The sequence below is a fragment of the Nanorana parkeri genome, unplaced genomic scaffold (genome assembly GCF_000935625.1).
Source record: "Nanorana parkeri isolate BGI_ZX_2015 unplaced genomic scaffold, ASM93562v1 scaffold116, whole genome shotgun sequence".
NCBI classification, from domain to species: domain Eukaryota; kingdom Metazoa; phylum Chordata; class Amphibia; order Anura; family Dicroglossidae; genus Nanorana; species Nanorana parkeri.
This window is the reverse complement of record NW_017306384.1, coordinates 121,663-137,751: the sequence shown is the minus strand read 5'-3', so window position 1 is coordinate 137,751 and position 16,089 is coordinate 121,663. Positions and strand designations below refer to the sequence as shown.

At 41.8% G+C, this 16,089-nt stretch overlaps 1 protein-coding gene across 2 annotated transcripts in view; it reads left to right on the top strand.

The window, feature by feature from the left end:
- The window catches only part of STXBP1 (syntaxin binding protein 1), a 51,353-nt gene that overhangs the window by 2,648 nt on the left and 32,616 nt on the right, over nucleotides 1–16,089 (top strand). For both annotated transcript variants that reach the window (XM_018553327.1, XM_018553326.1), the window contains exons 2-4: nucleotides 12,042–12,091; nucleotides 13,451–13,532; nucleotides 14,242–14,318. In XM_018553327.1, the coding sequence (XP_018408829.1) occupies nucleotides 12,042–12,091; nucleotides 13,451–13,532; nucleotides 14,242–14,318 (209 nt within the window). The remainder of the gene's footprint in view (nucleotides 1–12,041; nucleotides 12,092–13,450; nucleotides 13,533–14,241; nucleotides 14,319–16,089) is intronic.

Sequence of the window (16,089 nt, the reverse complement as noted above, 5' to 3'; positions counted from 1 at the left end):
TAAACTACAGTGATTTATTTATACTTCAAATATATTTAAATAGCCTATAGGCACTACATTTGCACCACACTACAATGACCAAATAGGGCCTATTTAATAGGCACTTGTGTTTATTTATTAGTGCAGAATACAAATACAGTATATATATATATACAGTATATATATTTACTGTATATATTTACTGTATATATTTCTTTAATTTACACTATCATTTCTATCATCTTATTCTGCGTGTGGCAAATAATAATGTGTTTTTAATTAATTCTATAAAGGCCACTTGAATCTCTGTAAACGTTTCATAATATAAAAAATGCATTATGCAGCAAATCCAGATGTTTAGAATTTCTGATGCATAAAATAGCAGTCTGTCTGGAAAGCTGAAGGCAGACTTCTAGTAAAAGCATATGAAGCACAGTGGCTGAAATTTGTGTATTATGTGTATTATACCAAGCTTTAGAAAAATATTATATCATGTTACATGTTTCAAAGATTTTTAAGGGTGGTCACACTAACTAGCTGGTCTCAGGTAGCACCATTAATGTCTATAAACATGAACATAAGGCTCAGTCGATTTCTCATGCCAATGTAGATGGAAGAGGGAGACAAGTGGCACTTACAGGTGCTACTGGCGCCACTTACATCAAGGAAGAAAAAGAGTATTTGGGAAAGTTTTTTGGCTGATCCGTCAGACAGAAGTCCACATAGACACAAGAATCAGCACTGGGTTGGATCAGACCAGGCTATATCTGTGAGTAGCTAAGCCACATTCACAATATGGGGACCAAATTCTTTATAGTTACTGTTTTATTAGTACAGGTAGCCCACAGTAGCTTAAATCATCCAATCAATTTGGTTGTCTCTTCTGGCAAATCTGTAAAGAATAAGCCAAGGCAACTGGACTTGCTGTATTTTTTCTTGAAGACGTTTCACTGGTCATCCAACCAGCTTTCTCAATTCAGAATAACTTGTGAATTGAGATAGCTGGAGCCAGCTTCCCGGCCAATCAGCAAGCCGGGAGGCCGGTCAATACCCACCACCCGGCTTCCTGATTGGCCAGGAAGGCATCTACATGCTGTTTGGCCAACTCGATGCTATTTGGCTGGGAAGCCGGCTTCCCGGCCAATCAGCATCAAACCGGCCACACAGCATATCATTACCCACCGCCCGGCTTTCTGATTGGCTCTGAAGCCATCTCCATGGCCCCTCGTGCCACTGCCGGTCAGAGGAATTATTCCTCTGACCGGAAGTTCTTGTATCAGGGGTAAGTATTGGAGCATTTGGGCGAGTACGAGTACTCGCCAAATACTCGGTATCGGCACCGATACCGCTACTAGTATTGGTGCATCCCTACTTGTAAAAATATTTGCCAAGAAAATTTGAAGGAAAAGGTTCTCAGGGGTATCAGACATGGTACCCAGAATGCTGGTTCATAAAATATGATTCAACGGCTATAGCACACTCACACATAAGTACTACTAGTAGACTAACACAAAGCAATTATCCACCTGACAATAGATACCATAGATATAGTATGGTAGGTAAGATTGTCACCCTAGGGCAGGAAGTGTGTTATTGGCAGGATAACCACGTGAAAATAAAGGGAAATAGACTGAACAAAAAGAAAACAAGTGCAGCCACCACATGTAAGAACTGGAAAGCTGCAGTATGTTACATTTTTGTTCTTGGGTTTAGATACACATTACCATTTTCCAGTGAAGATAGGTACTGTATGCACATACATGCAGTAGACCTCCTGATGACTAGCACATTTTATATCGCTTATAGATTCCAGATAGTTTCCAGATTTGCCTGCCAGTTGTAAATGTCTGATCTCTGGAAGTATTGATTTAGTCACTTGGCTAGTGTCCATTTATACAAGTCAAGGCAATTCTGCAACTGAGTTAAATGTGAACTAGTCTGAGCATGACCTTGCTATCTGTGTGCCCTTGTTATCTGAGGGCAGACAGAGCCATTGTAATAAGAGTCCAAGTCAACATAAAGCTGATATTTCAGTAGACCTCCCACTTTCTCCTTTAATTCTGAGGGAGTTTGATGGAACATATCATTGGCTACAGAATGTAGAAGTGCGTCACATGTCCATCAAGGTTGAGAAAGACACATGTCCATCAAGTTAAAGCAAAAGATGAAAATAAAGTTTGGGGACCTTGCATTCTCTTAACCCTATTCCTGCAGCTGATCCAGAGGAAGGAAAAAAAAACCCTTATAAGGAAAGGTCCAATTTTCCAATTTGTTTGAACAGGGAAAAAATGAATTCCTGAACCGCTAAGGTAATCGGATACTCCCTGGATTAACAATTTATAGTGTTATGTCCTGAAAATATTAATAGTCAATTATATTATGTGCATTTACAAACGCATTCAGACCTTTTTTGAAGCAATCTCCTGAGTTAGCCTAAAGTTAAATCAGTTCCTTTGAAAGTCTATTCCATATTTTCACATCTCATAAAAAACCTTTTCTGTTTGAGGAGATTAAACCTCTTTTTCTTTGGGTGCAAGGAATGCCCTGTTGTCCTTTTCAATGTCCTCAAAATGAACAACTTTGCATCAAGTGTACAAAATGGGCTATTTATTTATTTATACAAGAACTACTATACAAGAACCTGCTAGGAGCTCCTGCCATGAAGTAGATGAGGACTGGGAGAACGCCGTCAGCCATGCATAAAGCTTGCATTAGAACAGGGGTAGGCAACCTTGGCACCCCAGCTGAACTACAAATACCATAATGCATCTGCCTGTGGGAGTCATGCCTGTGGCTGATAAGAGTCTTGCAGTGCCTCATGGGACTTGTATTTCCACAACAGCTGGAGTGTCAAGGTTGCCTATCCCTGCATTAGAAGATGAGGGACACAAACTCACCATACCACCATGAAACTGCTTCTGTGCTTGTCATGGTTAGTTAGAAACAATTACCAAGGAGAACTGGCAAGATCACCAAATGTATACCTGCTACATACAAGAGAAAATTTTTAAAAGCTACATATAATAAGAACAATTTAAAAACCCAACAAATATGTGGAATCTTAACTTTTTGAGAGTAACATGCACTTTAGGTCTGTGATCTACCAAGAAACATAGATCCTCCTCCATCTTTAACTGACCTAGATGTGCATGGTACTTGCAACATTTTAACTCCCCCCCCCCACCCAAATGCAAACATATACATTAATCCAAATGAAACCTAATTTGCCGTAATATGCCAAAAGGACCTGTAGTTGGGAAAACCTTAGCTGCTTGTGACACCAAATGTGGACCTGCGGTACGTGCAATCACAAAAAAATTTGGGGAGACACCCAAGCTTCAAGAGGAGTACTCTATTTTGGGGAACTATCTCAAAGCACCCTACCAATTTTGAAGAGCTATAGGGATGGTAACAACATAGCAAGGGGGGACACGCTCACTGCCATCTTTCCATAGGGATACTGCTGTTCTGCATGCCTGACAGGGAGTTGGGGGGAGGGGGCATTTTTTATTTCCTTTTTAAAAAAACAACATTTATATATAGTCCTAGGGACATTATCTTTGTTATAAAAATAGCAAATGTAACTGGGTAATATTAGGTAAATGTTTTATAAATATACCCCAAAATCTGTTCCAAAACAGTAGCCTCTCTGCAGTCTCTAAATACATTAAGCACCCACAATGCTCTTCAAAGCCAGAGACCATGCTTACCCTGTCTGGATATTAGATTTGTTTTTTCCACCTTAGCCTGTAAGAGGTACTTATTCCTCAAAATAGTAATGCAATTTAGTAAAGTTGTAATTTACCTTACAGGTTCATGTAAAAGATGGATTTGACTGATAGGCCCACTTAAAGTTAATTCTTGTGTAGGTAGACCGAAAAAATCTAGCTAGCCATTAAAACAACACAGATAAAATTTCCTGATAAGAATTGCATGTGAGGTCTTTCTGTGTGTTAGTCCCGGCATCACCATGACTGCTTTTATTTGCTCAGCTGTACACAAAAGATACCGTCTGAAACAGGCACATTGAGTAAAGGTACTCCTAAACTGTATTGTAAACACACACTAAAATTTTATGTAAGCTTTAACATATTCATGTCATTTCAAAAGTCATTGAAAAAATATTCAATATTTTTAAATCTGCAGCTTTCATTACAATACAATCTGGTGATCCCGTCATGAAGGTCTGTTTAGCCACCTGCTAGATGGTGACTGTGCTCTGTTTCTGTGCTCTTGTGTTGTCTCCCTGCCACATAGGCATCCGATGGAGACTACAAGTGGCCATTTAACACAAATTACCCAGACATGGTCCACTGTTGTCACCATCAGGAAACCAGCCCTGAAAAATCACATGCACCATTGCTGGAGTGCATGTAGACAGGAAGTGGTTGCAGGAGATCAGCAGCACTGAGATGCACCAAAGGATAAAAAATGTGTAAAAACAAGTATTTTGAAATAAAAATCAGCTGTCTATGAGATACAGTGCTTTAGCAAGTGACATATCATTCAGTTAAAGTGTGTCTAAATCCTAAAACAGAAATGTAATATATTACAGCATGCCAGTTCTTAGATGTGGTGGCTACTAGGGATGCACCGATACCGGTACTAGTACCGGTATTGTTGCCGATGCCGAGTATTTGGGTGAGTACTCGTACTCACCCAAATGCTCCAATGCCTAGCCCAATACTTGAGCTTCCGGTATCAGGAAACCGGGCAGCGCGTCATTACATGGCGCCCGGCTTCCTGATTGGTCAGAAAGCCGGCTCATCACCTGGTGATGAGGGAGCTCGGAGACGGCTTCCCTGCTAATTGGGAAGCTAGATTGTGAGTCATTACACACCGCCCGGCTTCCCGGCTAATCAGGAAGCCAGGTGGCGAGTCATTACACGCCGCCTGGCTTCCGTAATAGGACTTCTGGTATCAGTTTCGGTATTGGCGAGTACCAAAAAATAAATATCGGTACTCATACTCAATACCGAAAAAACGGTATTGGTGCATCCCTAGTGGCTACATTAGCTTTCTTTTTTCACTTTAGTTATACCTGGTATAGTGCAAATAACACACTTCCTGTCCCTTCATGTATACTCTCCCCTCCACTGTATGTGTGGGGGACCCATGGCTGTCACACAGGCTGGACTTTAAACATATCTGCCTTTGTTCATCTCCATTACATGGTGGATAATCGGTATAGTAGTTTACACAAGCAGCTGGCTTACATCTACAGTACTTTAAGGGGGCCATATGTAGCTTAGTAACTACACGTGATGTGACTGATTTGCCCTTTACCTGAGTAACTACTGGGCCTTTGTGGGCTTTACTATAAGGTGATAACATGCACCCCAAACAGCAGAAGTGCTTGTTATCAGATGTATAGAATTTTTAGCTTTAGGGGAAAGAGAATCTTCTAACACATTGGCTATGGTGGGGAGAAGATCAAAGTCAGCCTCAAGGTTCAGATGCAGAAGATTGTGATGATGTCTTATTGCCTGTTGTTCCGAGAGCGACAGCCGACTCTCTTTGCTCAATCTAAATTGAGAATACAGGGTAGATTTTCACACAAACGTTGGTACAAAAAATCCCGTCAGAAAGTTTGATAATGCCATCAGAAACTTGCTGTTGGTTATTGTTGTTCGAAATTTCGTTTGATTTTCGTGTTTATTTAACATGTGGTTTTGGAATGAGTGGAGTTTTCCAAACAAAACCCACATTCACTGTTAGCATTTCATCCAATTGAGAAACATTTTCCAACATGCTCCTTCAAATTTTATCGCCACTCCAACTGAAATCGATCATCAATTTGACCACATCAACGATTAGAATGTCGAATGAACGTTCCGAAATCGATTTTGTGTGTTAAAAATTCTAAAGGTGCCCATACACCTGCTAATTATCGTACGATAATCGCAGGAAATCCCACGATCGTACGATAATCGGCAGGTGTATGGAAGGCATGCGACCGTTTCTACTGTAGGTCGCACGTCTTTTGTCTTATAAGCATGTTTGAAAACCAGCTGTAAATCCTACGATTTTCGGCGGGTTTGTGGCCTGCTCGTAAGACAAATGCCGCACAGGCCGGTATGCGCAAGCGAACACTGCCCGTTCAGCATTGCATCGCAAGTATGATCTGCCTGTCCAAGATGGGCAGATCGTACGTTTTTCTAAATTACCTTACAACCATCGCAAGACAAAAGTCTTGCGATGGTTGTAAGGTGTATGGCCAGCTTAACTGTGTATACCCTACTTAAAAATATCATTGCAGAGTAATGTTCTACTTTCCCATTTGTATTGAACATAGCGTGTGTGTGTGAAAATGGTAGTAAAAATTTACCATGTGCTCCCAGGAATGGATGTGAATGTGTCTGTGAGGACTTGTATTATTGTCACTATATAAATTAATAAATATTGCTGACAATCAGTGGCCTTTCAAGGGGCAAACCTTAAAATAATGGGACAGCCAAAAGAAATCAGGGGAAGATGTCAACTGTGGTACAAAAGAAACAGTTGTTGTAGAATCAAGTCTTTAGAACACAATTCTATTACCCTCCTACAACCTCAGCAGCGACAGATTGTATGTAGTTAATCAGCTTGCACTCAAAGGACACAGCAATTAATCACTTAAATAGGGCCCCTTCCTTTGTTTTGTGCTCACTACATCACAAGATTCACCAGTGATGAATGAAAACATTTGGAGCATAGACGTTTGGCTTTACATATGGAGAGCTGATTTTAAACCTCATATAAATTCAGATTAAATAATATTGTCATACACTGACAAAATCATGCATTTTATTCCTTGAAGTCCACCTTTAAAATGAAAATGATCTGTTATGTTGCTAGAAGTAGCCGTTGTTACTCAAATGTAAATTTTACAGTATATCTCAAACCAACACTTTTTAGTTTTCAGTAGAGCGGGGATAGGGTTAGATTTGGGTTTCTACTGCTGTCCTTGGGCACCATTAGAGAGATTTACCCTCACTTCATGTCATGCTGACAATGTTTTAAAAGGCAGAATGTGAGTGGAACACAGACAGAAATAGAAATTCTTTATTCTTTAGTAGAGTAGAGGAAAGCTTGAACCTACACACTTTCTCTCTGCTAAAATCGTTGATAGCAAGACAGAAAATGAGGATTAAATCTCTTTAATGGACCGTGGAGAGAAGTAAATACTGGACAGGATTTCTAATCCCACACTAAATCAGCTAACATCTAAATCTGAGTAGGATGTGGCCCAGTCGGCAATTCTATGTTCGACAAAAGTCAGCCCCGCGTGCCAGCCGTGCGCTCCTGCACAAGTCTTACTGTATTGATGTATTGATTTCATGCATTTCTATAATGCCATCAACCTACACAGTGCTTTACATACTATTCCTTTACATCAGTCCCTGACCTCAAGTTGCTTACAGTCTAAGGTCCCTATGTCACAGGCATACATAACATACTAGTGCCAGTTAAAACAGGAACCAATTAAAGGGCAGTACAGTGGCTTAGTGGTTAGCACTTCTGCCTTGCAGCCCTGGAGTCCCCGATTTGAATCTTGTTCAGCACACTATTGGACGATTTCTTAAGGGACCGTAATATACAGGGGTACAGGTACTCCTAGAATGAGATCCTAATAGGTTGGACTTGATGGACTAATGTCTTTATTCAACCTCAAATACTATGTAACTATGTAACTATCTGCAAGGAGTTTACATGTTCTCCCTCTGCTTGCGTGGTCTTCCTCCGGGTACTCCAGTTTCCTTCCCACACTCCAAAGACATGCTGGAAGGTTAGTTGGTTCCTGTCTAAATCGGCTGTGTATGCATGTAAAATAGGGGCCTTAGATTGTTAGCTCCTCGAGGGCAGGGACTGATAGAATTGCAGTATCTAAAGCATTATAGAAATACAAATAATAAATAAATCTACAAGCAAATGAGAAACCAGAGGATAATCATACAAGCACATGGAAAACATGCAAACCCAAAACACGCCAACAAGTTCTACTTTTTGAAAAAGTCTTGGCAAAATTGGGACAATCTTGGAAGTATTTATTTTTGTACACAAAAATAGGTGTATGCTCCAGGTATAACTAAGCAAACGTAAAGAAAAAAATGTTTCTCATGTCTTTTATTTTAATAATTTGTAACTGAGCTATTTGCAGGGCTGACCATGCAGAGAAAATAATTGAAGTCATTTATTTCAACACATTGGTCTTAAATTCTACAAAAGAGTAAATTGTTTTATATAAATTCTTCACATCTGTAAGATATTGAAATTCCCTTTCCTTCCCCCAGTAAACAGACATGCATGATGATGTTCTACGAGCTTGAAAGTGTATATCCGCAGCATATGCCTCCAATTACACTTATACAAAAAAATCCCATCAGAACATTTGATAATGCCATCAGAAACTTGGCAAATGTAATTTGAAATTTTGTTCGATTTGGAATGAATGAATTTCCCAAAACAGAAACATAAACCACAATCACTGTTAAAATTTAGGGGTCTATTCACGAAGCAGCCGAAGGAGCTAGCCGTAGCTTCGGCCGATCCTTCGGCTAGCTTCGGCCCCAGGACCCCTTCGGTTCAGTAGAACCGAAGGGCTGCTGTACGGGCTATTCACAATAGCCTGTACAGCTCCCGAAGTTGGCCGAGGGGCTCAGTCGAGCCGAAGGCATATGCTTCGGCTTGACTGAGCCCAGGGGAAATGCGAAGCTGGCCGAACGGCTGGCCATTGGCCGGCCGACAGCCTGCTACTGATAGCTAGGCGGAGCCAGCCGTGATCTCACTTGCAAATTCAGATCAGCGTCCCTGGTTACCAGGTAACCAGGGATGCCGTTCTGACATTACACTGAGAACCCGGCAGGAGCCGCTGTGATATGACAGGAGCCGCTGTGATATTCAGTAGAACCGAAGAGCTGCTGTACCGTCTATTCACAATAGCGCGTACAGCTCCCGAACTTAGCCGAGCTGCTCAGTCGAGCCGAAGGCATATGCCTCGGCTGAGCCGCTCTGAAAGCCGAAGCTGGCCAATGGCCGACCCGAAGCCACATGAAGCCACCTGATGTACGGCTGATTTCAGCCGATATACGGCTGAAAACAGCCGTACCAGCCTGAAGTGAATAGCCGAACAGCGTTCGGCTCACTTCACTTCAGGTCGGTCTTTCACTCGGCTGCCTACGGCAGCTTAGTGACTAGACCCTTTAGTTTGTGGCATAAAAATTTGCCATCCTGGTCCAACAATTTTTTTAGTTACTGCGGTCAAAAATGATTGTCGTTTTGAACCCATTAACTGTTCATCTAATGAATGTTCTAAAAATTATCTGCTTCATCGCACCGGAACAATAGGCTACTGATCACAAAATCCCCTATGAAACAATATAACTGCAGTCAGAGAAGGCCATGCTGTTGCTGTTCGGAAAGTAGAATGGGGACCGAATATTGTTTTGTTGTATGGTTCATCCTGGTGTGAGCAGCAACTGGACAATAATTTACAACAAAAAAAATGTTTATGATACTTGAGCACTTCTACTAGGGCTTAGCTACTAGGGCTTGGGTGATATTTGGGTTACCTCTACTATATATGTACATCCCTGATAAATGGTAAACAGATCTTTATGTTTTCAGCTGGTACATATGAATTTAAATGTGTTCTGGTAATTAATAGATACAACATTGCTGCAGTAATCCCAGCTGTGTTTAAATTGTAGAGTAGAGCTTCTGCAGCAGATGAATTCCAAAGTGAAGGAATGAGGGCATATATTAGAACATCTACCATGAATCTGCAGCTTGATATGGAAAAATGTACTGCTTCATAGGACATACTGAATTTGTAGTTTGTGTAAGCGGCTGGGGGAGGAGTACTGCTGAGGAATGTCAGAAGTCATAAAGTAGAATGAGGCAGTCTTGTTGTTCTATACAGGCTTTGATTAGGAGGATTATGCAATCCAACAGAAGCTCTCAATAATAAGCAGGCAGAATGGGGTTAATTTAATAAAGGCAAATAGGCTACTGATTAGCTTAGTGAATAAAGTAAAGCTCTGCCGATTTCCATCATCCAATCATGTTCAAGCAAAATGCTTTTCTTTTCTTTTCCTTGCATGTGTTTGGGTATTCTTTGCAAAGTGAGCTTTCACCACATTCACCAAGCTAATGGAAAATTCACTTGCAAAGTGAACAGTGTCTGTGCCTTTAGTAAATCAACACCAATAGGTGGAGTTTCCTCGAAAAGGTATCATTGTTCTTCTGTGGCCAGGACAGCGCTAACCCTCAGTTTAGCCCAACCATGTTGGAAATTAGTGGAAAGGAGAGTTAGAAAGGATGGTCCTGTCATTATAGCCATTGCTTATCACCCTCTGAAAATGCTAGGTTCACTTGTATGCCCATCTTTTCTTAACTTCTACATTTACACATTTGCAACACACTTGGGCTGAACTGAGGATTGGTGCTGTCCTGACCACAGAGGAGCAATGTTAAGGTGCACACACACCTTACAATTTATCTGCAGTTTTTCTGTGGTCAGATGGAAAAAGTGCAACAGATTGGCCCAGGTGGAGATTACTCCTTCCACACCGTTTAATGTAGATGGAGGAATCTGTTGCACCTTTTCCATCTGACCACAGAAAATCTGCAGATAAATTGTAAGGTGTGTGGGCACCTATACACTATAGGACAGACTCCACCCATTCTTCTGTCGGCTCACTGTTAAGTGCTACTGTTGGCTTAAAGCAACCCTGTACTTTCCACATTGAGATGCAAAGTCTGTTTTAGAGAAGAAAGGGTAAGGAGTATATTCTTATTTTCCACTTGTTCCCCCACTGTACTCTTCACCCACTGGAGCTCACGGCTGACAAGACTCTGTCCCTGCCTCCTCACAGTGCAGTGCTTGGGCACTGTCAAAGGGGTAGATTCTTTAGCCCTGTGTAAGCCTTGAACCTGTGCTGGGTTGCCACATAGAGAGTGATTTGGTAGGCTGCTCCAGATGGTGATCACTGTTGTTGGGGGAACCAAGTAGAAGTGCGGTACTTGTTCTTTACCATTCTTCCCCTAAAACAAACATGACTAGCCAACGGTACAGGTTTTCAAGAACATTTAGTGGGCTTGCCTTTAGCAAAGTCACAGTGGTTGCTGAATACAGGCTTCATCCATCAGAGAATCCATCAGCAGGGTGGCTGCAAAAGTTCTGGACATGCAACCTTGGTTGCTGAGGTAGTTCAAAACTCATACCGGTAGTAGGTGTTGCCATTTCCCAATGGTGTAATAAAATAGAAATCTGAAACCTGTAACCTGTTTTGAATATCCTGCTCACTATTAATGCATCTGGCATTAACAATACATGGCCAGTTTTCCCTGCCTGGTTTGGCATGTTTTGCTTCCCTTTTCTACTGGTTCTCTACCTTGCTGCTCGGTAAACTGAACCAGTGTGCTCTTACCACTGTCTGTTGGGCTGTATGAGGACTGTGTGTTGGGGGAGTGGGGGCACACATCCTAATTTGTAAAGGCATGAAGGTAGAACTTGAATTATTGCCTTACACTTGTATGTTAATTTTTTTTCTGTTCATGTCACACATTACTTTAGTCACACAAAACACAAACTCAACTCTTGATTTGTTACCCATGTCCTCCCCCAATTCACATTTGCTAAGCTTATGTGCAACCCTATCCCAATAAACATGTTTACATACATAGTATAGTACAATTCTTGAAGCAGCTTCCTCTTGCTTCTAGGTAGTTATGCCTGTTCCTTTTCTTTGCAACAATAGCAAAATTACGGAAATGTTGTTTATATTGGTGGTGAAATTAATTAATAGCTATGTGGGTGCTATATACAGTGACCAAGTATGTGTTGACCAGGTCTGTACAGCTCTGCTCCCTTTCAGTGTTGGATCAAATTTGCAATAAACAAATCACCTGACTTCCTTTGTCACATCTTCAGATTTTGTACCATCACCCTATAGCTTTTACTTCTGACGTCTGCTTATTATGTTTACTATATACTGTACAATACATATTATGTGTAAGAAACTGAAAAAGGAGATGCATATTTTTATGATGTATAATTTAATTGTTACTTTCTGTTGCAGAGATCATGCATGATGTGATCAGGAAGGTTAAGAAGAAAGGAGAGTGGAAGGTATCGTCACATATTTTATTGTTACATTTAATCTTACAGATGAGAAGTTCATGAGAAGTGCAGTAGTTTAGCATTCAGCCTCCTTTGTTTCCCCTAAGACATTATTCCTGGAACCAGTGAAGGGTTACTGATGTTATAACCACACTCAATGGTGAGATGGCATGCTTTAGAAGCGGACATGGGGCTACGAGATTCACTCTGCCTATCTTGACCTCCTACAAATAAGTATTCACGGAGTGTTGGGAAAGCACTGGTCAAATGTATCCTGAACTAGCTTGATTAGATCTTGATGCTAGTTAACTGCAGTAATGCAGACAAGTAGGGAGATATTTTGCTCTCTGTAATACCCTATTTTAATGCAATAAATATTGAATCTAATGCTGGATCTTGCCATACATTGGTTGAAATATATTCCTCAGCGGCAAATGCAAGCTGGAAAACTACGGTTTACTGGCAAGTGTGGACCAACCTGGAGCAGTATTACCACTTTACACAGGGAGATGCACTCCTTGTGTATATAACTCTAGAAAGCAAACATGGGGAAAGAGTTCTGCCTGAAAGCAGTTGAGAGGTTACCTTAAGAACCACAGTTACCACATTGCTGTTTGCCTAAGAAGTTAAAGCCTAACTCCAGCCAAAATGTTTTCTGTTAGTTTTCAATTTTGAGGGTAAGAGTCAGCAGCTCTGTCAAGGTTTTATTGCTTTCTGTCTCCTCATTCAGGAGATCTCCCCTTACTTTCTGTCTTGGGGATATCAGGAAGGCTTATAGAATGAAGGGGTGTTGGTAGTATCCTTATGACACACCATGATCAAGATAAGAAATTAGGGTAAACCACTCTAGCAGAAACATAACAGCAGTAAAATCCTGACAGAATTTCTAACCTTTTCCCACTGTACAAAACAAAAACAAAAAAACAATGGGAGGAGGTATGACATCATCATACTTTGTATAGGTGGCACTTCTGATAGGGGGTGTTAAAACATTCCAACAACCATAGAAAAGTAATATACATTATTATTTTTAGGTGGGATTGCCCTATAAGACACAATGGAAACCTGTCCTGAGGGAAACATGGAGTCTGCTATTGCTGATCTCTTTTAAGAACACTGCATGGCTGTCTCTGGATTTATTGCCTACTGAGTCACAAACGTGCAGATTAGAAAGTCAGAGTAAAGTCAGAACTCCTGACCTTCATGCCTGCTCTAGGTCACTGTCTCAGAAAATGAACCGGATTAGCTGCCATAAGTATCCAAGAAGCCCTTTTTGAGCATGTTAGTTTATGTTTTACATTATTATATATCTGTTGATTTATATTCAACTCTCAACTTTATACCTTTATTTTTCGGTGTTTTTTGCAGGTTCTAGTAGTGGACCAACTGAGCACACGCATGTTATCATCATGCTGCAAGATGACCGATATAATGACTGAAGGCATAACAAGTAAGAAATACAAGAGAATTGTATGCAAATAGGTGTGGCTAAGAGATCCAATCTCACAGCAATATAAAATTCAGTGTAACATGGAATTCCTTGTATATATGTAACATCGGTAAGGCTAAAGGTAGAATCTGTTGTCACCTCTTACTCACTGACCTCTTACCTTTCATCATTTCAGTGGCAAGTTCTTGGAGACTGGAGCAGGTCCATTTCTGTTCTCAGTGTCATTACCATTAAGCAGCCCTTAAACATTGGAGTGTGGGATCAGCCAAATTTGCCAAGACAGTGCCTCTGTTGCATTGAAATCCCAAGCATTATTGTCAGCCATGCCCAGTTCTCCCTTACTGGACTACAGTATACCCCCCCCCCCTCCATATTATGGAGATGAGGAAAGGGGTAGTCCAGCAAAAGAGAACTAACTGGAAAGGCTGACAACAGTGCTTGGGATTTCAATACAGCAGAGTCACTGTGCTGTCATTTCAAACAGTGTGTATCTGGCAGACCAACAGGTATTTTTCTGCACTTGTAGCATTTTCTAAGAATTAAAACATGCAGAAAATTTGCATGTATTGCCCTGCATATATTTTCTTATTTTGTTCAAGCACACACTTTAAGCTGACCACTTACTCATGTTAATATCTATTGTAAAGCACTAATAAAAAACAGATGTGTGGCTTTCGGCTTGTTGAGAATAATCATTTTCTTGTTGCAGTTGTTGAGGACATTAACAAGCGGAGGGAACCACTCCCCAGTCTGGAAGCTGTGTATCTGATCACACCTTCGGAAAAGGTACCAGTGATACAGAAGTCAATAGTTATACCTATATGTATGTATGGATTGCAAAGGAGGTCAGATGAGCAGGTCCAGTGTCAAAGCTTACTTCAGAGCATATAGTTTCAGTTTAGTCAGGCTCTAGCTAAGCTTATGTCACTGGAAAAGTAAAGGAGGAGGGAGTTGACAGTTGAAAGCCCCAGTGCTTGATGACCTATGGAAGAAAAATAGAAACTGGGCAAGGTTTTTTTTAACCTGTCTGATTGATTGTATTCCCTGCAGAATTGTTATCTGAGGCTATCTGAAGGCACCTAAGACTTGAGAGACCCGTCTGATCTGGCCAAAAATTGGTGGATTGGTACATATCACCAAAACATCAGATGTAATATGTCAAGTCCTACTCATTAAAAAAATTGTTCAAAAAGCAATGAAAGGCACCAAATTCTAATAATTCCTACCACCCAATCATATTTCAGCTAACTGCAGTCAGATTAGTCAAAAATTAAATTTAGGTGGATGATGTCATCTGCTTGATGATAACATGTCCTCCAAGCCTAGATGTGAGGGACGGTGCATCGGGGTAGGAGAAGGACTGTCCAATGTCACATTTAAATGCTGGACAGGATGGGGTTCCCATAACACCTGTGTAACCTGTGGGCATTTCAGGGCTTAGCTTTTGTTTTTGACTGGAGTGATCCTTAAAGTGTACCTGTAGTCAAAATGTACCTAGTAGGCCACTACGTACATTGCACAGCAGGCACCTCCATGTATCTGATCTTTGGCTCCACTTTCTTCTAGAACGCTATATAACCTATATAATGTTTCTCTACCTTTTTTCAGGCCTGGCGCCTTTTAAAAGTATGCAAATTCTTGAGGCACTCCCATCTAAAATGGGGTCTCCCCTTCACATCAGACCCCATCCTTTTACATCAGAGTTTCCCTCTTCATATGAGAGCTTCCCTTTCACATCAGAGTTCCCAGTTCACCTATGGAGCACCCCTTCACTTCAAGAGCCCCCTTCACATCAAAGTGGGGGGGACTGACCATTCGGGCACTCGCCCGAGGGCCCACGGCCAGGAAGGGGCCTGTGGCCAGGGCTGACGACAGGATGGTACAGGCAGCCCTCCTGTACAGAGCGGGCCCCATCAAGTCAGCAGAGGGGCCCTAACCCAGAACGGGCTGCCTGTAGTGAAGGAGGATGGCCCTATCCACTTTCCATGGTAACCAGCTGAATAGCAGGCTCCTTCCCTCCTTACCTTACGGGGACCCGTGCTCCTCTGCATAGAAGGAGGAGAGGAGCCTGTCAATCAGCTTGTTACCATGGCTAGTGGGCGAGACCATCCGCTGGGCATACCTATCAGAGTCCCTTCTGCTTGCCTGGGCTGTGCTGATTAGCAGCAGGATGGACTGGCGACTCTCAGCACTTTTGGGTCCGCCCCTGTACCGCCCACAACCCATGGTATCAGGAGTGAGAGTCCCACCATGAGGTAAACTGTAGGGGGTGAGCAGATTAACAGAGAGTACTGGAGGGGGAGGGGGAACAGTGGTGTAAGATGAGGGATGAAGAAGGTGTGGGATTGAACAGTGTTGGAAGAAGGTGGCAGCCATCAAATCCTTGTACCCTCTCCATCTCTTTTCCTGCAGTGTTCACCTCTGCACCCCCTGGTAGGGTTGCAGAGGTGAGCAGTGTGGTAAGGGGGTGCAGATGTGGGAAGCATTAGAAAAGGGTTGCAGGGGGTGCAGAGGTGAGCCATGTAGGAAGATGTATGCAGGGGGGGGGGGGGGGGGG